At 33.1% G+C, this 25093-nt stretch overlaps 1 protein-coding gene across 1 annotated transcript in view; it reads left to right on the top strand.

Moving 5' to 3' along the window:
• Positions 1 to 25093, top strand: part of MS3_00002399 (uncharacterized protein) — a 104174-nt gene that overhangs the window by 58981 nt on the left and 20100 nt on the right. Inside the window, exons 3-5 of the mRNA XM_035732448.2 lie at positions 2482 to 2586; positions 20172 to 20301; positions 22822 to 24024. Of these exons, the coding sequence (XP_035587464.2) occupies positions 2482 to 2586; positions 20172 to 20301; positions 22822 to 24024 (1438 nt within the window). The remainder of the gene's footprint in view (positions 1 to 2481; positions 2587 to 20171; positions 20302 to 22821; positions 24025 to 25093) is intronic.

The following is a 25093-nucleotide window of genomic DNA, read 5'->3' as shown; positions in this document are numbered from 1 at the left end:
TCTGAAGTTCCAGTATTAAGTAAACATATAGATACTTTACATTTAAGATAATAAAGAAATAACTTTATACTTTATGTATTTCTACTTATTGTAAAAATATTTTTTTTTAATTTATAAACTCTGATTAAGAAACTAGACATATATTAATCTACATTTATTTGTGGCACTAACTTCTAGTCTTAGCCATGTTGGTAGATGTAGACTACTTGGTTGGGATCCATGTGACTAGTATAAACAATGGTTGGAGACTGTGAGTGATATGACTTAGAATCGATCACAATGGTGTCGGTGTACATACTTTCTATCTTGCCTTAAACTATGAGATTAAAATCGCCCCATATCTTTCTTTCTATGAACTAATTCTTCGTTCCTGTGCCATATCCTTATATACAATCTTTCTTTTATATATTGCCACCATTGAATTAACTACATGTATGAATTTGGTGTTCATCTAGTTCTGCTGAGTTATAGCAACTTGGATTGATCCATGTATGTGCCTAGTCATACGTTGTAGCTGACTGACTGATTGACGGACATTTATTCATTATTCATCGTGAATAGATCGAGTGTTCACTTTAAGTAATTTGTATTATTTTTCTATGTGTAAATTATGTTATATAATTAGTCAATACTGTTATATTTATTAAAATATTAAGCTTGTATTGACAAGTAACAAGACATATGTCATCCAGGTTGTACAGGATGTCCTATTAGATTACCTACAGACTAATGACGTTGAACCTAACCGATTTTTTGTTACCAATCATCAGTGTCACTATCATTGTGTTTACTGCTTAAACAGACTTCTTCAAAATTGTTATTTTGTACAGCCTAAAACTATTATTAAAAACATGTAATAAAATTAGAAAAGAGTGAGAATTCTAAAATAGCGAATAATGATAAGCCATCAATATGACCTTTATAATTATGTCGATGGAAGTACATTCTTTTAAAGGGATTGTATCATCTGAGTTGAATTGTCTGTTTGCATGTAGCTTTCCTTATCACTCTAGACAACATGATTATTGCAATCTTTGAAAAGAATTTAAACCTTTCGAATGTATCTCAGTGACTAATAACTTGTTCTGTAAACTTGAAATTTAATTGGTTGTTGTCCATAATGATATGGCCCTTGTTTGTATACAAAACTCGGTAAATAATGAACAATCCAAGCTTCTGTGATTCGTAATTAAGTGTTTAGCATAAGTTAATCATTTAAAAATGTCCTTGATCAAACACAACTGAAGTTGAGTTATTCTGTATGTCTATAAACATCAGGTTAACGGTTTAACTTTATTTAAATAACTCCCTAATCAAATTTGTAATTGAATTATCTTCCGTATGTTCATCGGTAAGCTCAATTAAAAAGAGTGTTATCCCTTATTGCAGACTAATATTCAATTTGGTGACTAGTGAAATTCAACCGGGTCTGTTGTGAGATAGTAACCCACTGAAGACTATTGTGGATGTGTCGCTGAATTTTATGGATTATTTGAAGTTAGACCTTAACACTATTGGATGCTGGTTGAGTGGTCTAGAAGTTAGGCACTCGCGTGTGTTACCGATAGGTTCTGGGTTCGAATCTCGCGAGGTGGGATCGTGAATGCGCACTCCTAAGGGGTCTTACAATGAGACAAAACGACCGTCCAGTGCTTCTATGTTTTCCATGGTGGTCTAGCTTCAATTGACTCATGATCGCAACTATTAAAATTACTACAATATCCACAAAAACCCCTTCTGATACTAAATCTTATAAGTAGCAATCCAAGTCATTATGTAAAATGTGTCGTCTCCGATATGATTTCGATATTACATTATTCTAAGCTAAAATTGTATGTCTACGCTCTACCTCAAGTTGTATTCTTCGTACTTACTCTGCATCTTTTCTTGTTATACCACTTTATCAAATAATACATCAAAAGATGTAGTAATGAAGTAATTTTGAAACGATAATTCTGGTTATACATATTTCTTACTGACAAACAACGATGACCGGTGATAGGTTGTCTACGAATTTCATTAGTTTTCAGTCAACTTCCATAAATTACGATAACTCCTGACAATACAGTAGAGCAGTTTTATAATGATGAGAAATGGAATGTTGATCTTAATCTTACAAATAAAAGAATTTTTTAAACCCTCATTATTAAATTTTGAACAGTTCATGCATTGCTGAATGAGACATAATTAATCTCGTACTCTGAATGGCTGATTTTCAAGGTCACTTTGAGTGATCGTCAGCTGAAGCGGCTGATGAACCTTTCACTTCTATTTACTAGTTAGGTATTTGTACATCTTACATTTCTTACATTAAATTTTTCGTTCACTACTGCTATAATGTTTAATTTTGAATAGTTCGTAAAGGGTTGTAACAATAATATACATCTATACATTTTTGCTGTCATTTTTATATGTAACGAAGTTATTTCCAAACTTATAAGCCAATTACTCTTATTATTATTATTACTGTTATTATTTGAGGGTCTATCCACTTTGATGGTAACTCGCATGCTTCGTACAAATGATACATCATCATTGATATATGAACCGAATCGTACAGCACATATAAAATCAAGAGGTCTTGTGGTAAGTGTTTGCTGGTGTTAGTGCATTGTGTGTGTATTACGGTTATTATTACCTTTGGTGTTTTCGCTTTTTGTTGCAAAGTTGTGTTTTTTTTATGTTCAGTGTCATCTTTGATGTTTGTATGTGTAAGTGAGTATGATGTGGCGAATGCATGTAATTTTATGCGTATTTAGAGGTTTTTACATTCTTTTAAGTATTCCATGTCATATTTTGATCGATGAATATTTTAGATTGAAAATTGTAATTCTCTCATTGTGAAAAAAATAGTAACTCACTGAGCAACATTTAGTTGCTCATTATTTATTTCTTTGTATTTTTTATAAATTTCTCCCTCATTTTTATGTATTCATTGGTTTGTTGGTGTTTATACATGTCGCTCATTTTCAAGCACCATTTCCTGTCTACTATTAACTTATTTCAGTAGATAATCTCAGAAGTTTCAATGAGAAGCTATGACTATGTCGGTTATGCGACAGACATCACTAAAGGTAAAAAAATGACCACTGTACAACTACGCGAATGGATTAAGGTTAGACATATGTTAACTCAGTAGTCTATAGTTTGAGTAATCACCTCGAGACTTGATGGGAGTGTGTTTGGCTCCTAGAGACGTCACTTATGTATACTGCTGAGAAATTCCATAGTAGAACAATGTAGCTATCTAATGCTACCTAGATTTTAATGGTTGTCTGACTAAATTTAGTCCTTGATGTGAACCTAGAAAATCAAAGGTTTTGGTATGTGTAAACTAGTCAGTTTCTCAAATAGAAACAAAACTGACTTTACTGTTATCACAGTGATGATTATAATTTAACCTTTAATACATCTAATCATCTCTATTTGCAACCTACGATTACTCTTCACTACGCTTGTATGTTCACACACACAGAGTTTATAATTGGCGTGTAAAATGAGATAACATTTACATGTTTACCAAAACAAATCAATCTCACTAAGGAGATAAAAAGGAGATGATGGACAACCTTTTCCTATATTACTTATCAGTTATTTGGGACGAATCATAGAAACAATCTCAACCCAGGCGTACAACATAGTTCTTCAGTGAACGCTGAGATTTTTTTAAAGCCGTAGTCATATGAAAAATCGTTCTCTTTGAAATGGACATCAAATCTGATCTATCTGTAAGGATGTTAATTCTTAATATTGACGATAGGATAACAAATGTTTATTTTTCTTCATCTTTATGTTCTTCTTATATGAAAGAAAATATTTACTGTCGATTACATTTATGAGCATTTAGTTCATTTAAGTTAAAATACTTACTTTATTACAACCAGTAGAGTAGAATGTCACTTGATGTTGTTTTAGTTGTATCTTCCCCTTGTTGTTTAGGACTGCAATTGATCAGTCTCTTGTTGTCATATGTGCATCCTATGCGGATTGCCTTGATATAGCTATAGTTGTAAAGCCATATATATAACTTGACTACTTAATAAAACATTCTTATTGGGAATGATAATTAGAATCTTTATTTCAGGTGAATACTTTAGAGTTGCTACATTCTTTGAATTTAATGGTTTAACTGGGTCGTTCTTCATTTTCGTCAACTATCTGTACATTTTATCAGATGAAAATTGTACAGTTACAGATAAAGGGAGTAGTTAAATAGATTTAATTCAGTGTGTAGCAAATATTGAGATAAACCATCGGTAACGGGCTACATGTTTATAATAATAACTATTATAAGCCCTTACAAACATTTATTAACAACTATCATAAGCAGAGTTGGTTGATGATTAGCAGTGGAGTCCAGAAAACGTGTTTCTTCTATTTATGGACTCGTCGAGTGGATGAATCGGCATCTCAGAGTTGATGTTCATTTATGAATTTGAACTCAATACCGTTTGCTTCAAATACCATCAAGTTACTCACTTAGTCACTATCCGAATGTTTTACTAAAGTTTGTGACTTAACGGCAATTTTGAAGTAATCCTCACACATGCCAACACAGTATAACCGATTACAGTGCTAAATATCAATGAGAAGATGCATATAAACAATACAAATGAATCAATTAACAACTGCTCTCAATAAAAACTGACCACCCACTATACTTTTGAGCTTATCACCATTTAATTGTCTACCTGCATTTGTTAATTGGTCATCCAACATAAATCACTGCCATCTTGTCAAATACTAGGAGATATAATCGACCAAATTGTAATGTAACCGTTACCTTTAGTATTCTCACGCTACCTTGAAAATCCCTTTCATTTCCTTCAAGTACATAATACTCTCAACATATTTTAACAGCATGAATTGGAGCTTTGCATTATTTAACTTTAATTTCTTCCCAAAAGTTTATAACCTTTCTCCATTTCATGCATCTATAAACCCATATTGGACATGATATATTTTCAATGTTTATTTACCTTCCATTAATCAAATCACTAATATTCATAATACTGCCCTCATTAGAATACTTTTTTTCCTTTTTTCCCTTGTTTTTACTGATTATCCTAGTTGCGTAATCAGTAAGAACACACACACACACGCGTGCATAGATACTGACACATGTATCTATGTATATAACTAAATCGATTTATGACCATTTATACATTTGAAATTTATAAATAAATTTAACCGATAAATAAATAATAATACACATAAAAAGCCATTTTTGTGGAAACAAAAAAATATATAAATAACTTCCAAATGTAAAGTTTACATTTCTTTCTATTACAAGGTATTCAAACCAAACTAGAACACTAATGGTAATAACAGTAATGGTAATCATAATCATAATCATAATAATGGCATTGATAATGAAGAGGTATAAAGATTGTTCCCTACTTCACTCAAATAAACTTCTAAAAAGTACATATATATATATATATATATATATATATAATGAAAATGCTAACATTACAATGTAATTCAGTCAGTTATTCAAAATAACATTTCTTAATTTAAAATAGATACTACTAATAATTTTATTAGTAGTAATCTGTTATATAATGGAATTGAAGTAATACAGAAAGAATTACATAATATATACAATTTTATTAAGTAATATAAATCGAACAAACGAAAAAATGTCTTATTTTCTTAAATTAAAAACAAGGATTGAAATAATATTAAGCTTATAGATTATTAAGTGGAAATACTATGAGCTAACATGATTATCCATTTTCAAATATTGAACTCAATGGGAAGTCAAATTTAAGGATTAATGAAGTTATTTGATATAAAAGTAGATTAAAAGAAATCTGGAGCTGATGTATTCACGATATATCATAAGTCTATAAACTTATTGAATGTTAATCTGTGTCATGTTAGTGGATCCGTACTACTACCGGTCAAAGACAAAGAAGGCAAGCCAATCACTGAAATTCAACAACAGCGTAACAGATGGGTATAATACTTCGAGGAACTCCTGAATAGGCAGGCTCCAATGAATCCACCGGACATCGAAGCAGCACACAAAGATGTTCCTATAGATGTCAACCAACCAACGACAGAAGAAATTAGATTGGCCGTCAGACAAATCAAGAACGGGAAAGCAGCAGGACCCGACAATATACCAGCTGAAGCACTGAAGTCAGACATCGAAGTAACTACAAACATGCTTCACCTTCTATTAGAACAGATTTGGGAGGAGGAACAAGTGCCGATGGACTGGAAAGAAGGACACCTCGTCAAGATTCCAAAGAAAGGAGATCTGAGCAAATGTGAAAACTACAGAGGCATTACACTACTGCCAATACCAGGGAAAGTCTTCAACAGAGTGTTGCTGAACAGGATGAAGGATGCAGTAGACGCCCAACTTCGAGATTAACAAGCTGGATTCCGTAAGGATCGGTCGTTCACAGACCACATTGCAACACTACGGATCATCGTCGAACGATCAGTTGAGTGGAACTCATCACCATACATCAACTTCATTGATTATGAAAATGCATTTGACAGTGTAGATAGGAGGACATTATAGAAACTTCTTCGACACTACGGAGTTCCTGAGAAGATTGTCAATATTATCCGGAACTCATACGACGGACTACAGTGCAAAGTAGTGCATGGAGGCCAGCTGACAAATGCATTCCAAGTAAGGACCGGAGTCAGACAAGGCTGTTTACTCTCTCCCTTCCCCTTTCTTCTGGTGGTTGACTGGATTATGAAAACCTTGACATCTGAGGGAAAACACGGAATACAATGGATAGCTCAAAATCAATTAGACGATTTGGACTTCGCAGATGACCTAGTCCTCCTATCACGTACACACGAACAGATGCAGATGAAGACAGCCAATGTAGCAGCAGTCTCTGCATCAGTAGGCCTCAGCATACACAAAGGGAAAACCAAGGTCCTAAAATTCAAGGCGGAGAACAGCAATCCAATCACTCTTGATGGCGAAACTCTGGAAGATGTAGAATCCTTCACATACCTAGGAAGCATCATCGATGAACAAGGAGGTTCAGATGCAGACGTAAAGGCGAGGATTGGCAAAGCAAGTGTCGCATTCCTACAATTGAAGAACATATGGAACTCAAAACAACTTTCAACCAATATCAAAGTGAGAATCTTCAATACGAATGTCAAGGCAGTTCTACTGTACGGAGCTGAAACTTGGAGAACTACAACAACCACAATCAAGAAGGTACAAGTATTTATAAATGGTTGTCTACGCAAGACACTCAACATCCATTGGCCGGATACCATCAGCAATAGCCTTCTGTGGGAGAGAGAAAACAAACTCCCAGCTGAAGAAGAAATTAGGAAAAGTCGATGGAAATGGATAGGACATACATTACGTAAATCGTCAAACTGCATCAGGAGGCAAGCCCTAACCTGGAATCCTGAAGGAAGCGAAAAAGAGGAAGGCCAAAGAACACATTGCGTCGGATAATAGAAACAGGTATGAAAAGGATCAATAGGAACTGGACGGAGCTAGAAAGGATTGCTTTGGACAGGGTTGGATGGAGAATGCTGGTGAGCGGCCTATGCTCCTTCACGAGGAGTAACAGGCGTAAGTAAGTAAGTAAGTAACTACTTGGATGTGGTTAGTTTCATAAGTGAATCAGGTTTTGACGGTTTTAAATGAAATGGTTTAGAACCGTTCTTAACTGTGTAAGTGTATTCACTCTTTATCTTCCTATCGATCTTAAATTCCAGTATTCCCATATATTACCCTTTGTCTTTTTAAACAATATTCTCAATATTTAGTTTTGCTCATTAGCATTCCTACTGAATATTTCTATTCATTTTATCATTGTGTTGTGATACGGCTATGAGAGTTAACTTACATCTTTACCAGACTGTGAGTTAATTAAGACAAACTGACTAGCTAGTGGATTGTATATCCATAACATACGTTTGATTTTAATAGATTTAATGCATTCTATATTATAATGATTAAAAGATATATAAACTGAAGTTGAGAAAATTAGATATTTTATAAACTAAATACGTTTAGTACAGTCGCACAGAAAGAATATCAGTAAGTTCGTTGAATGTTGATTATTGTTAATCGAGTACTCAAATTAAAGGAAACAGTAGCTTTCAAGTAAGTAAATCATTTCTGAGAAAGTTATGAATACTGATAGATATCACAACAAAAAAACGTTCACTCCTTGTGTTAATGAAAATATCTGTTGTATTTTCAGATAGCCAATAATTAACTACATCGAGAAGACCAACATGAGAGTACAATTTTTAATAGTTGAATCCATGAATTAAATCATCATGGAAAACCTGGAAGCACTGAACAGCCGTTTCGTTCTAGTGACTATCTCCAAGATGTATTTTCATGGAGTTCTAGGGAGAAGCCGTGAATTGTAGAAATCAACCGGGTTTATTGTGAGATAGTAACTCACCAAAGACAATGGTGTACGGTGGCGCAACTTCGTGGATTGGTTGAATTCAGGCATTAACACCGTTGGATGCAGGCTCAGTGGTTTATAGGTTAATTGTTCGCTCACGAGACTGATAGGTTCTGAGTTAAAATCTTGTGGGGCGGGATAGCGAATGCGCACTGCTGAGAAGTTCCATAATAGGACAAAACAGCAGTCCAGTGATTCTTGGTTTTTTATGGTGGTGTAGCTTTAACTGGCTTATGAATTCAAATATTAAATTACTATAATATCCACATCACCTCTCTCTGGTTATAATATGTATATTTGGTGAAATAAATTGATTGAAGTTGTGAATGGAAACCATCGGATTTTAAGTCAGTTTTCTAACGGTAAAAGGAAATTGGTAGTTTACATGGTCAATATTTATCAACCCAGATTGTTGGGATATATATTACGTATTCCTGACAAACGCTTTTATATATGTGTGTTACATGTTTGCGTAAAAGTAAGAAAACTAGGAGTAGCCACATCAAAACATATCATCATTTCATAACGTCTCGAATAACCGAAATAAGCTATATAATTAAGTGCAGACTACCTGATGGCGGTCTTTGAGATTATTATAATCAATGGTTGGTGACATTAGACATCATATCTCAGATTCAATCAAAATCTTTCTGATCCTTTCACGTTTTATCTTCGCTGTTATGTTTATTCTAATATCACTGATACTATTGCTTTTTCTACTACGTTTATATTTTTACCTTCATAAATTCATTTCATTATACTTACATATGTTAACACAAATCGATCCACAAATATGTCACAGTCTATGTTGGTCATGACTAATTGACAATTACTCCTGGAGTTCTAGTGAGAAGCCGTCACCAGTGGAGTTCAACCAGGTCTCTTGTGAGATATCAACTCACTAAAGACAATGGTGTACGATGGCGCAACTTCGTGGATTGGTCGAAGTTAGACATTAAAACCGTTGAATGCCGGCCGGCTCAGTGGTCTAGTTGGTTAAGCGCCTGGCGCGAGACTGATCGGTCCTGGGTTCAAATCTCGCGGGGGACTGGATCGTGGATGCGCACTGCTGAGGAGTCCCGTACTAGGACGGAACGGCCGTCCAGTGCTTCCAGGTTTTCCATGGTGGTCTAGCTTCGATTGACTCATCATTTCAACCAGTGAAATTATTTGTAAACCATGCCTATCAAGATTATGAATTAAGACTTTGATGAGACCATCAGCATACATATTTGTAGAGACACAAATTAGCTATAAAAAAACAATGCTCATCTGTTTTCTCAAGTTTCATAATGAACATTAGTCCATTAGAAAAATATTAAAAAAAACCCAACTATAAACCTAGATTATTCCTTACAAAATTTTTGTTTGAATCGAACAAGTTAAATGTATGTAACGGGAGGGGGGTGGAAAAAGTATTTTTTCCCATTCTGTACTCAATACATACCTCTTGTTTATTGTTTGTTTTCTGTTGTGGTTTTTTTGGTGTTTAATATTATAATAAACTATAAAAAAAACATTTTCATCTTATTTCAAATGGTTTCTAGGTTGACTTGATTTATTGCCTGTATACACTACTTATTTACATATATAAATTAGTATTCACGTGTAATCTTAAATATATTACATATTTCCTATAGTTCTTACTTACCTGGTGTTTTATTAGTTTAAAAGAATTCCTAATTCTTTTTCTGGTTCAGTTGTACTTATCCCTTTATTTGGAATATATATATATATATATATATATATATATAACTATGAAACGATATAACTAACTTCATGTTAAATTCACTTGATATTGTTTATATGCACCTTCCTATTATTGTTTAGGACAGTAACTGATCAGTTTCTTGTGTGCATCCTATGTGGATTGCCTGAATATGGCCTTAAGTCAAAAGCATCCAAAGCATAGATGGATAGGACTAGTAGTAGAACCAAGTTTGATCCGCATTTCGTCCCATTTGGGACTCGCCAGTTGGATGTACCAGAGTGGATGTCCTCTCCAGGACTCGAACCCAATACTGTTTACTCCGAACTCTATCTTGTTATCCACTTTGTTAGTGAGTCCTGATAGCCACTACATTGCGTAATCGGGTGAAGTTCAAATTCATTTGGTATTGTTTGCTTGTATTTTCCCACTGATGCTTAGAACTGTAATTGATCAGTCTCTTATTGGTTTATGTGCATCCTGTGCGGATTGCCTCGATATTGACTAAAGTCACAAGCTTGATAAGCAAAATTGGTTTAGAGTCCCAGAGTGAATATCAACTCTGAGATGCAGATACATCCGGATGACGAGTCAAAAATAGGACGAAACGCGTGTTTTGGTATCCACTGCTAGCTACTATCCATAATTACTTAAAATGGTTTAGTACTTAAACCTATACGTTATGGTTGTTAACATTGAAATATTGGAAATGATTTTCTTTTTGCACTAACATTAACGTTGCTAGAATTATCTGTCAAAATCCTAAGAAAAAATATATTCTTTTGGCTATGGGCTCCCAAACGTTTACTATACCTCTACAATCTTAGATGGACTAAAAAGCTGAAATTTCATAGAGCACTCATCAGCTAATAGGAATTAAACATATTTACTAGATTTGCTTAATACCTACCATGTCAGTTTGTTCCTAAGATGTCCGGTTCTCTGACATTCAATAGCCCACCGATATGCAACAATTAAAGAAAATTTGAGCATCAAAAACACTTTTTTCAATACTTATTTGCTTATCAATACTTACGAAGTGAATTGACGTTAAGATACTGATGACGAGCTTTTCAGTTTCACACACCACTGTAAATGCTCTTGTGAAATGAGGTCAGCCTTGATAGGACTTAGTCTGTCAATATGAACCAACACTGTCAGGAAAGGGAATCATAAAACCTTTTACTAGACTAGTACTTCTTCACCAAGTATGTATTGAAGACCATATCAAAATAGATGAATCTCTGTCGACTGTAAATTATGTCCTGAGAAATCTTCCTAGAAAAATGTGATTATATCCATTTCACATAGCTAAGGCCAATGAGATCAACTACGAAAAACCCAACATATGCATCTATTCCTTCTCCTTAACATTGCCCACGTTTGCGTCGCTCCATATACAAGCCATATATTCTAACTTATTACCCTCTCATTCTCGTACTGTTAAATACTTCATCTACATAGTCATCTACATCAATACGCATGTGTTTTTTTTATTATAATTACATTGGTAATATTTACTATATTAAACAATATATTCAAACAACTTTATTATTATCACATAACATGACATAGTATCCCTTCTATTATGCCTTATATTCATATGATTTATTATACTAGATTAACCGCGACTCGATACGTTACTAAGTTTTCCATTTCTTTTTTACACAAACTTCAAAATGATAAAAATATTTTTACCATCATTGAGATGGTAGAAGAAAGTCCTAATCCAAGTAAAGGTTTTTGATAGAGTTTCGTTCTCTGAGTTAATCGTTTGGTCGTTGAATTGTCGTTGTTCTTTTGAACAACATCATCAGCAAAAATGTCAGGTAGAAGCAAAGTATCCGACTTTCTTCACATATGCCTACCGAGAATCAGATCTAAATCAAAAAGCAGATAATGACTGAGCGAAGGTTAACAAAAATCAATCAAAATCGAATTCAACAGGACAACCTATGAGTTATATGTGGGGGAAGTTGAATACTTGACTTTTACCTAAAGTTTGTGCTGATGATCTTGTTCAGAAGAACATTAAGAATTTCACGACCAAACTATTCAGCTCAGAGAACGAAACTCCACAATAAAAATATTACGAACATCTTTAAACAGTAACCAAAGTAAAAATTAACTTTTTCATTTAACATAAAACCATAACCTTCTTCACTCATTTATGTACTCATTATTTTAGGCACTGGAAAACAACAACTATAATCAGAGATGGATAGTGGGTAGTACTAGAATCCATCACACTCATTTCGTCCCAGTTGGGATTCGTCAGCTTGATGTATCCTCATACCATAGTTGGGACTCGAACCCAGTACTATTCGCTTCACATAATGATCATAGTTTAGCTACGGTAGAGCATGATAATGTAGTAGTCGAATACAACTGCTCATTTAAATATTCCTTATTTTACGCATATTTAATGTTATCCAGACTAGGAAATTCAAAGCTTAAATGGAAAAAAATACAATCCAATGAATTTGTTGTTGAATAATCATATAAACAACACTGAACAATAAGGAATATTACTTGTCATAGACTAATCATATGAAGCTATCGTTTTATTATTCAGCAAATAGGTGAATTGCATTTTAACCATTTGAGATTTCGTCACTGAAAGTATTTGTTTTCGTTTAATATACAGAATAATGGAGAGTGAACATCTTAATGACTAGTATAGGGGTTGTGGAGATTATTAATTTTTTGATTGAGATCATGAACCGATTGATGTTAAACCACCTTTGGAAACCTGGAAGCACTGGACGGCCGTTTCGTCCTATTGTGGGACTCCTCAGCAATGAATTGGCGCCAAACTAATAGACAAGAAGAAAACTATGATTTTACTCAGCATTCAAGCTGGAATAAAGTCTTGTTACGTCGACTGTATATATATATATATATATATATATATATATATATATATATATATATATCATTATCATTATCAGGCTACGTAGTCGTCAATTGATTACTTACGATAACTGTCATCATTTTACCTTATTTCTATCATGCTTAAACTATGTCTCGTTCATTCTATTGATATACACAGGTAGATATACATATATACATACCTTAATAAAAACTTTATGATAAGATGAATATATTTGCTTTTATTTATCTAGTTGAATTTAGTAATAAAATAAGCATTGTTTATGATAGTGTTCACATTAAGTTTACTTTACTCTCTGTCTCTCACATTCTTTGTATATGTGAATTGATTTTTCAAGCTAAAGTGAATCTGTTTATTACCGATATCTACGTATCCACCTGGTTTTAAGTGACCAACGTCTTATTTTATTATTATTATTACCACTATTATTATTATTATTATTATTATCGACTTCATGTAACAACAAGGCGACTGAAATTAGTTCTTGGACATTATCTTCATGGTATATATGATATACTACTATGACTATCATAAACAGTTTAAATACTTAGTTATGTAAAAGATGTATATTGAAATGTCACTATTTACTAGTTCAATAGAACTAGGATAATGTATATAATAACATTTTACAACTATTTACAATATCAGAGTGAACACCATTCATGATAATTGATTATGATTAGTTCATGAATGAAGGGGATCCAGACTTCTAACTAGTTGGTACATGTTTGCTTGATGTATCTCTTATCTTAAGTGAACTGATGCTTATTACTTACCCTTGTGTCTATAATATCATAGTAATTGAAGCACTGATGTATGTAAATAGTAGTGCTCGGAAATGTTGAGCTTTCAAGTCTATTGTTTGTTAACTAGTACTTACCACGTATATACCACTTAATAAAACTCCCTACCCAGTTTGGCTCGTAAGTTACTTTTAGGCTTCGAATGGATGTTTATTAGGCTGACACACACACACACAACTGGTTTGCACTGATATTTTAAACAATAAGAGCTGTTGAAAACAAAGATTTCTTCATAAAATTGTTTATATTCATTAACCATCTTGTTTTGTGGATAAACCGAATATCTTTTTTTGAGAAAAATACAGTTGAATCATGAATACAACAATATGTTTACATTGTACTGGTAAACCTTAGTGACGTAATCAGAGTAGAAAAATAGTGATGATGGTTTTAGTCAGATAACTATTGTGTTATGACCTAGATCCGTCTGCCCACTTTCAGTGCTGCGGATACTTATCTAATCCATATTAAGACCTTGGTGCGATAGGCTGACCGACCTAACCTTGAGGCTAGTACGGGTGAGTTCGAAGTGGGGTAGAGAGAAGAAAACTATTCTATCACCTGATTGGCTGACAAGCACGCGAATGAGAGGAGACAAGACAACTGGAACACTAGTCGATCTATTCCCGGTATCCTGATTTCAGTTCAGTTTAGTTCAGTGTAAAAAGGTACACAAATAAATAGGTGAATAACCTGACCACAACGTACGATAATTAGGAAAAATACAATTATGTCCAAAGCTGGGAATTAGAGTAGAAAATAGGGTGCAAAATGTTTTGTTTAAATTACAATAGCTTCGGGACAAAAAGGGCTATGACAGTGAATCAAACGTCAAACGAAAGCTTATGTTCTGTAGAACAGATTAGGAACAAAAATAAATGTCAGTGTTTTACAAGCTTTGAATAAAATGGAATAACGCCCCGAAAAGCAGCTTTCTAGTTTGTCAGAGCTTCTTGTTTCCCTGTTCACATCATATTGAAATTAATTAACAATGAGCAGATGATTCCTTTCAGCACTCTATTCGTTAATATTGGTTATGCACCTGAAGTTCTAGTGAACAACTGTAATTGAGATCAATATCACTGATTGTAATAAGTTATCATCATGTTATGTCAGAAATTCTTTACAGTAGGAAATGTAAAGTCATTTTATGAGTCAAATTATTTCTAATTTATACGAAAACTTTACGAAGATATTAAACACTGATTGATGCCAATTTGAGTCCCACAATCAGTATTAGTCCAGCCAAAATGAATGAATAAGCATTATATATAAGTTTCAACCAGTATGAAACTTTATCTAAGGTCTTTCTCCAAACTGCCTTCAACGATAATAACATTAAATAAATGATGTCATCTAGCTTAGTGAATAAATTGTAAAGGTATTTGAGTATAGTGTTAGTTAACACATCAAGTGATACCATCTTAAAACTGATAAAATCCAATAGCAAATAGATTAAAAGCCAAATAAATTACATCCTAACTTTTGTATAATCTGTCAGAAATTCATATTGAGATTATGGAGATTTGTAGCTTAGGTGGATGATTTGGAGAGATTATAATTTATGGATGAATCAATCAGATATAAGATAATAGGTCTCGGATTTTGGCGAGAAATTCACTGATCCATTTGGCTAAATAAAGTTTTGGCATTATAGTTGGTGTCATTTCGTGATGAAAACCTTAAATCTAATTCTTAATAATTAACGGTAAATCATAATTCTTATTCCTCACAAAAGTTTATAATCCTCATTTGGTCCTAGTTATTAGGTGGACACTTTCACGGTCAGTTTAGCGTCACTGAAACGTCGTCCATATATTATAGTCTCACCGATGAGTTTGATGCAGTTCTGTTCTCTGAGCTGAATAGTTTAATCATGACCAAATTCATATGATTAAAGTTACAGTTGTGGTTGAGCCCTTTTTAAAAACAGTTTAGTACACTGATTTATAATAATTTCTCTTATTTAATATACCATTTAATAATCTAAATTAATTCTTAGTCATATGATAACCCACAGAAAATCGCTTTAGCATTGTTTAGCTTTGTTTACAGTTATAGTGTGTTCATGTGAAGTAATTGGTACCTTTTATGAAGAAAACACTATACAACATAAAAATACACAAAGATAACTCTTTCTTAGATGGTGATTGGAGGTAGTTGACAGGAAACCCTGGACCCGGGTTTCGTGCTACTTGGCACTCGTCAGCAAGGTGTACCTGTAATCTCGAGGGAGCTGGTGCTCGTCTACCTCCAACCACCATCTAATTTCAATATATAGTGCATGAAGTGTCGAGTCACCTAGACCGGTGGCCACATTGCAGCATGGTCGATAGCATTGGATCTGCAATAAGTAAGAACTTGAGACACATGACACTGATCACCACCCAGTGATCAATCAATTGTGATAACTCTTTCTTATTTATCTTTTTCATATAACAAATTAAGTTAACTGATCGATTACATATCACTTATACACTGAATGCAATGTATAATTTACTGTTTGATTTTAAAATTATTCAAATGTAATTATAATTATTGTATTATTATTATTATATTGCTCGCATCTGCTGTGATCACCGGGTAAGTAATAGTAAGGTTAGACTCAGGGTATTAAGGAATGATGGTAAATCACTTTATGAGGTTGTAAATCTTCATCAACTGAGATGGTTGGACCATGGATGGCCGTCTAGTCCTAGTGTGAGACTATCCAGCAGTGCGCATCCACAACCCTGCCTCGCGAGATTCGAACCAGCTCAGTGGTCTAGTGGTTAAGCGCTCACGCGCGAGACCGGTAGGTCATGGGTTTGAATCTCGCGAGTGGGATCGTGGAAGTGCACTGCTGAAGAGTCCCAATATAGGACGTATCGGCCGTTCAGTGCTTCCAGGTTTTCCATGGTGGTCTAGCTTCAATTGACTCATGAATTCAACTGTTAAAATAATTATGAGTTTATTAAGTTGGCTTGTGAAATTTTGTCTCATCAATAAAATAGTTCTTTATTAGATAAATTAAACATAACTGGAGGGGACTTGGAACTATGGGTAATATTTATATTTTAGATGCTTGGAGGTAGTCAACAGGAAACTCTAGATTTATGTTTCTTGCTAGTTAAAACCTGTCAGCAAAACGCAGATGTGATCTTGAGGATATTAATGTTTTTAGGGTGGCTCCAAGTGCGGCCATCCCACTGTATAGATTAAGACGTTACCATTAAGTTATTCCTGTCACAATTTACCTTCTGCAAGATTAACATTATTAAGATTTACATACTAATATCGTTCATTTTTTATTTGATGACATCAATTAAATGTGCAGTATAATCACTGGAATCTTCACATTATTTCATAATCGTTAACATTAGGGTGTACAAAACAAAAGCAGCAAATCTTAATTTGACAAGTTTGTTGTCATACAAGTTCCAAGTTGATTTATAATCTATTGACTGTGATAAATGTTATTTAAGTTAGTTTCACTTACCAAGGACAGTGTAAAGGTAAAATATTTGCATAAAGGGTAATCTAATAATGACGCTAAGTAATAACAGTGATTAGACATTTTATTACCCTATAGTTTAACTTGTAGGATGGATTATAGTCAAAGGTGTTAGCATATCTAATTCAGTATCCAAGCTAAAGTTCAAATTGATAATATGAATAAATGATAGTAGTATTTTGGTTATGTGAAGAGATTGCAGTAAATTATTCCATAGAAAATAATGTAACATACTAAAAGTTAGTCAGAACAAGTTCAAAAGATATGCATCTTTATTTCTACGAGGTAAGCAGTTAGAGCTTTCATACATCATAGTTCCCTTTATCATTTTGAAAAGAGTAAAAACAAAGATTCTAGCAGAATAGCATGAATTCATTTTTATTTCGTAGATTCTCGTCAGCTGCTTACAACCTGTGATATTTAAGAATCATAATTACATAATGGGTTTAGATTACATACATGAAAGAGTTTGATTGAAAGTTGTATTGAAGACACATTAGTATAGTAGAGAAAGGGTGTAAATAGATTGAATAGACTGAATATTGTAAATATATATATATATATATATTATGCAAAAGAGCAAAGTCCTGTATCAAGGAAATGTTTGATGATTGTACTGTTTAGATTCTTTCTTTCCCTTGTTCTGAGACGTTTTGGAACATGTTAAGAAAAATCTAAGGTTTGCCCTCCTTTCTGTTCGGCCAGTATAGCTGCTTTGGCAGGTACACGTAAATTTATAAATATAGTTGGTGGTAACATGAAAGGGTTGCTTGTCGATCTTTGATTGGGTTATTGAACACGTTGTTTTATAGAGAAGTAAGAGTTTGACAGCCGGATAAGTTCTGGCTAGCTCAGTATTCAGCCTCCTGTTGATTATGTATGTGACATCATTACCTTTGAAGTTAGAATTTATAGATATTGACTTTTTATTGACCGTAATTATTTTCGTCTTGTTTTCTTTAGGCTTTTTATATTTGTCAATAAACCTTTGTGGGTAAAATTTGTCTCTTAGATATTTTTCCACGTTCATTAATTCTTCCAGTTTGTCGATGGTACATTTCCTTTCTACCCTGAGAAATAGTGTTTTAACCAATGCTTTCTTGTAACTGATTGGACAAAAACTATTGAAATTCAGGTAAAGGCCATTTCAAGTACTTTTTCAATGAACCAAACGTTGAACTGTTAGAACGTTGGAACGTTAGAACTTTGTTTAGAACCTGAGACAATTGAAGTATTCAATCCTACTATAAATTATCTTATAAGAAATATTTCTTTGATAAGTATAAGTATATTGATTATGTTAATATAGTCTCAAAAATTACTAAACTATATTTATGACAGTTCAACTAGGTGATACCAATGAAAAAGTGAAGTAAATACGTTTTGTATACAATTCACAGTTTCAAAATTTAAAAGGGATTCACTAAGGTTTATTCCCTATTCATATTTCAAAAGTCAAATCATTCCGGTAGTGTTGGCTTCTAATTTTAGAATCTATGCAGAAAAGAATAGGTCTAAGACCCAAGTTAGTCGTTTTTTATTTACCTATTATTAAGAAGCCTGTACGACATTTACTTTCTTTTTATCCTTCAGTTTTACGATATAACCAGAAAGAATAATCGATGTGCTATATTAGTCAAGTATAGATGTATTTAGTATGATTCACTACTATGTTAAAGTCACTAAGTGAACAGTGTTGAGATTTGACTCAAACCCTTTAATTACTTCAAGCAAATCAGTTGATGAAACTATAAACCTACACAGATTGTGTTATTTATCAATCAGCTTGTAACGGATAAATAATCTAGGACACCGTAAAAATTAATGAAATAAGTGAGTGTTTCATTTGAGAATATGTATACATCTTAGTATTAGTCACTTAACCGGTAAGTTACCGGTTAAGGACCAGCCAAACGAGGATAAAATAAAACATAGATTTAAATGCTTCTACTCTTCGTATTCATGTATTCTCCCCCTATCGACTTACATCTATCTTTCACCACATTTCCTTCAAACATATTGTGTAACAAAACTGGGAAGACACGAATTCATGCAAGTTTCTAATCGATGATTTTATTTATATATAGTAGGATTTTAAGACTTTGATGTTGGTTGGAACTTCAACTGTTTTTCTACCTAAACCCATATCGATATTTATATTAAGACAAACACGAATCATTTGAATGAATTCATATCTACTAAATTACAATGATCAACACTTTTCTGAGCGTGAAATGTTCTAATGACTGAAGACTGTTTATCAATATAAATTTGAATACAGTAATCAATTTATTTACATCCATTTCATAAATCTTGCATAACTTGTAATATATATCTTGGATTTCATAAATGTTCACTACTACTTCTAATCCTGTCTTCTTCATTTCTTTATACTTTGACTCTATCTATTATATTTTTGTAATTAATTTAGAGATTTTAATCCCAATCAGGGTTATACAAACGAACAAATACAATTCCAGCCTTTACCAGTGGAGTTCAACCAGGTCTGTTGTAAGATATCAGCTCACTGAAGAAAATGGTGTACGGTGGCGCAATTTTCTGGATTAGTTGAGGTTAGACGTTAACACCGTCAGATGCCGGACGGCTCAGTGGTCCAGTGGTTAAGCACTCGCGCGCGAGACTGATAGGTCCTGGGTTCGAATCGGGATCGTGGATGCACACTAGGATGAAACGATCATCCAGTGCTTCCACGTTATCCATGGTGGTCTAGCTTCAATTGACTCATGATTTCAACTATTGGAATTACTAAAATCTCCACAAAACCCTTTTTGATAATTCCAGCTATGTTAATTTACGTGAGAAATTATTATTTTTCTTGTTTTTTTAGGAATTAACATGTACAGCGAAATCCGGAGAACATGTAATCACACCAACTACTCGTCGTGAATGTCCATCGTGTAGATTAAAACAATGTTTTCGAGTTGGTATGAGACCAGACCTTATACAAGTTCGTAAAAGTAAGTAAAGTGAAGCATTTAAAACTATTCAACTTTAAAAACTCTCCTTTAGTATATTTTTAAACTGATGTACTTTTATTAACACGATTATTTCATTCACATTCAATGAAACATTAAAATTTAAATAAATAGGCCATACTTGCAGACAACGGCCCATTTATTAGGGTTTAAATTTCTAAGTACAGTCACAGTTTATCTATACATGATCCGTATGGTTCCTAGCATTTTGCTGATTTATATTTCTGAAGGTTCAATGTTCATAACCTTCTACAATGCAAGATCATCATTAGCTTACTAACAATCTACTTCAAAGGATAATTCAACAAGTTCTAGTATGTTGAAACTGGTGAAATTTAAACATTCGACAAGAATCACCAGTAGCGACAGAGGATAGTCGCTTAACATAGTGAATCGACTGCAGTTCCAAGTGTAAATCATTTGATGTCAACTTAGTGATTTACATGTTAAGGTCTTCATCTGAGCTAAAGAGGTTGTCAATTCGAACTTAAGTGGAGTTTTGAATGAGGAACGTTATGGAATTCTATAATGAGACAGAAAAACTGTCCAGTTGTTCTTGATTTTCAATAGTTCCTCAAATGAAATCAATTTATTAAGAATGCTATCTAAATCATGATAATGTGGTTTATTAAGCTACCGTTTTTTGTGAAGTCCAATAGTTCTGACAGTGAACAAAGAAAACTAAATATTTTGAGCAAAGAGATCATAGAAATTATGTAATAAATTAATGAAATGAAATTGTAGTAGCGGTTAATAAGCACTTTACAAGTACAAAACTAGTAGCATAATTTTTAATGAAGTTTTGTTCTCTAAGCTGGATGGTTTGGTTGTGTGTTTTTTCTTTGTTCTCTGTGTCGTTTGCATGATATTTCGATGGCTGTTGTCAAGATTTTCAACTGTTCTGACGTGAGCGTCCTTTGTAACTTCATTTTTTGGTCTTCTATGACGTGTTGGTATTTGCGGATCCTGTAATGTGCATCCGTTATCTTTAGCTGCACCATTTTTCTTCCACTTTGCCCAGCTATTCTCCATCCCAATGGGCAGCTGATTGGAGGTCTGTATCTTACGCTTGTTGGTAGAAAATGCTGACAAGTCACCAGTGGAAAAAATACAGCTGTTCTTGAGTGGGAGCCTGCTTTTTGGAGAGATTCTCCCATTTTGTCATCACGACCATACCATCCAGCTCAGAGAACAAAACTCCATCAAAAATAGTAGCGTAATTGCTTATTTATGTTCAACATTTAAACTATTAGACTTCATTACATTGTAAAAATCTGTTGCCTATTACCACTGAAACGTTACTTGAATATCTAAAAGGTCAATATATATTATGACAAAAGTTTAGTCTGTTTTAACAGTCACAAACTGAAAGTAAAGTGAACATCATAGTTTATCCGAAAATTAGAATGAAATTGTTCTTCTTTTTTTGTCAAAGGCTACAACTTCAAGATATGATCATACGAAGAAATTTCAATTTAGATCCACTGATGATACAGAAAATTGTTTAAATTCTTTATTCACAGCAGATAATTAATTCCTAATTCACTGACTAAATGTTTTGAAATATTTTGCATGATTTGTACATCTTTACTTACTTACACCTGTTACCCATTATGGAAGAGCATAGGCTACCTACCAGAATTCTTCATTGAACTCTGTTTTGGTGTAGATCTTTGGTTTGATTATATTCGACAAGACTGTAATTTATGGACGAATCAATCAGATATAAAATGACAGATCTCAGATTTTGGTGCGAAATTCACTCATCTATTTGGACAAATAGAGTTCTGGCATTATAGCTGATGTCAGTTTATGATGAAAACCCTAAGTCGAATTCCTAACCTTAATCATCAACTGTAAATAATAATTCTCATTTTTCACACAGGTTTATAACCCTCATTTGACCGTAATTATTAGGTGGACACTCTCAAGGTCAGTTTAGCGTCACTAAAAGGTCGTCCATAAATTATAGTCTTACCAATTGTATTAATATTTTTATTATTTTTACTATTAGTATCCATGCCAAGGTTGGACTTGATAGTTTCAAATTAATTGAGCATTAACTAGAAAGTTGATAATGAATACATATTTTGGTTACATCCCAATGAGTAGAAAAATTGTATTTCTGAAGACGTTTTTCATAGCTTAATGTGAACCACTTCTTCAGAGGAAATAAATAGTCGACACTAAATTAACCCAAGTTTAAATAGTACAAATGAAATAATGCGGAATATTTTTAGTACAATCAAAATCATAATAGGTCAGAATAATTATGATTTTGATTGCACCCAAAATATTCTGCATTGTTTCCTTTGTACTATTCGGTTACTTATTTACTCTGAAGAAGTGGTTTACATTAAATTACGAAACGTCTTCAGAAATACAATTTTTCTAATCATTGGAATATAAAAAAAGTACATTCTTTATTATTATTATTATTATTATTATTATTATTATTATTTTACTCACTAATTTTTTATTGGTTTAATTATGTTTATTTAGAAGACGGAAGTAAACCACGATGGTTGGATAAAGTTCCACGTGCAGCTATTGTTCATGAACAACATTTACAATCTTCTGAAGCATTACAATGGTCAACAAATATTAATAGTACTACGTTTCACAATAATAATCACAGTGATAATAATAACAGTAATAGTAATAGTAATGGTAATAGTACAATTAATAATTCTAATCATCGCATAAAATACCGCTTAAATCCTGATAAATTTTCTAAAAATAAAACGAAAGAATTGAAGCCTCATCTAACTGAACATCAACCTATAGATATCAACAATAATAATAATAATAGTAATCGTAATAATAATAATAATAACAATAAAGAAAACAATATAAGCTGTATGGAAAAATCGATTAATTTGAAAAGATTCAACATTAACTCGAATGATTCGGTAGAAATCCTGTCAGATCCTTCATATCCTTCAATCCTTGCTCCTCATCAGCAACATCATTATCATCATCATTCAACTTCTATTTCACCTCGTTCCCATCATCATCATCATCATCAACAGCGTCAACAATATGTAAAAGAAGAAGAAGTGACTAATGATGACCGATTAAATGATTATATTATATGCGTAACATCAAGTCCGTCATTGAATACATCAAATATTTTAAATAATGTTCATTATTCAATTACTTCAAATAATCTTGATAAAGACTTAATTATAAATTCAGTAGCCACTGAAATAATTACTGATAACAATACTAATAGTAGTACAAGTGATAGGACAAGTCCTAGAATAACAACTACCATAGCAACTAATTATTTTCCAGCTGATACAGTTTTTCATTTCAATAGTTTAATCATTCCGAATTCATGTCAAAATAATAAATACGGTGATATCAATTTAACTGATTGGAATACATCATCGGAAAATGGTGACAATAATGAAACTACTATAAATAATGTCAACTGTATTACGTCCTCACCATTATTATCATCATCGTCTCTTATCATACCATCTACAACGACGTTGACAGAAGCGACAGTAGAGATGGTAAAAGTAACTTCTGGTAGTACTGTTACAAATACCAAGAAAACAACGATAGCAAATACAAGAATTAATAATAATAATGATGATAAGCAACCTTCATTGAATTTACTTTACACAGAACATCAACAACATCATCATCATCACCAAAATGTGGACTTCAGCACTTTGAATGATATCAATCACTTAGGTTAGTGGATTTTCAAAAAAGCTGATAATAAATTTGTTTGGAAATAACAGAATAAGATTAGTATAATTGTTTTCAGTGGTTTTTATTATTCTGAGATTCCTTGATAACACCTTGGAAAATTCTTCGAGAATCAAGTGAAAACTATGGATTAATCAGTGTTCATTTAGATCCTCATCAAACTTTGCTCTAATATAAAGTAATAGGCATGTCTATGTATGAAATACACTATTCTAACTAAGGCATTTAAGACTTAGTGTTTATAGGGAAACAGATTACATAAACGTTACACAATCAATGTTTCGTAATAGGAAATTGATGAGTGATCCAGAAAAATTGACCCTGAATTAACATTCATTGAAAAAAACCAATAAAATTAAGTAATAAGAAGTGTTCTGATAATTAGACAATGAAGAATGGATTTGACAAAGACGGGAATACAAATAAACGAACAAAATGTATAAAGACTAATAAGTAAGTAAAACCATTCACTAAGCCTAATTCGGTCAAGGAAGTGATAAGTACTATAAATATAGTACGAATTCAAATACTTAGGTCGTTACCTTGAATCCTTATAGTTTTTTTCTATATATAAAGAGACGAGATTGAGCCTCATGATGAAAAGTATTAAGTATACAACAAACTACTTACTTACGCCTGTTACTCTCAATGGAGCGTAGGCCGCCGACCAGCATTCTCCAACCCACTCTGTCCTGGACCTTCTTTTCTAGTTCCATCCAATTCTTGTTCAATTTTCTCATGTCCGTCTTCATTTCTCGACGTAATGTGTTCATTGGTCTTCCTTTTCTCCTCCTCCTTTGACCTTGAGGATTCCATGTGAGGGCTTGCCTTGTGACGCAGTTGGGTGCTTTCCTCAATGTGTGTCCTATACACTTCCAGCAAGTCTTCCTGATTTCTTCCTCCACTGGAATCTAGTTTTTTCTCCCCCATAGTAGGTTGTTGCTGATTCTGTCTGACCAACGGATCCGAAGTATTTTGCATAGACAACTGTTAATAAACACCTGTATCTTCTGGATGATGGCTTTCGTAGTTCTCCAGGTTTCCGCCCCAT

The sequence above is a fragment of the Schistosoma haematobium genome, chromosome 1, assembly GCF_000699445.3.
Source record: "Schistosoma haematobium chromosome 1, whole genome shotgun sequence".
NCBI lineage: Eukaryota > Metazoa > Platyhelminthes > Trematoda > Strigeidida > Schistosomatidae > Schistosoma > Schistosoma haematobium.
The sequence above is the reverse complement of the archived record's forward strand: the minus strand, read 5'-3'. Positions and strand labels throughout refer to the sequence as shown.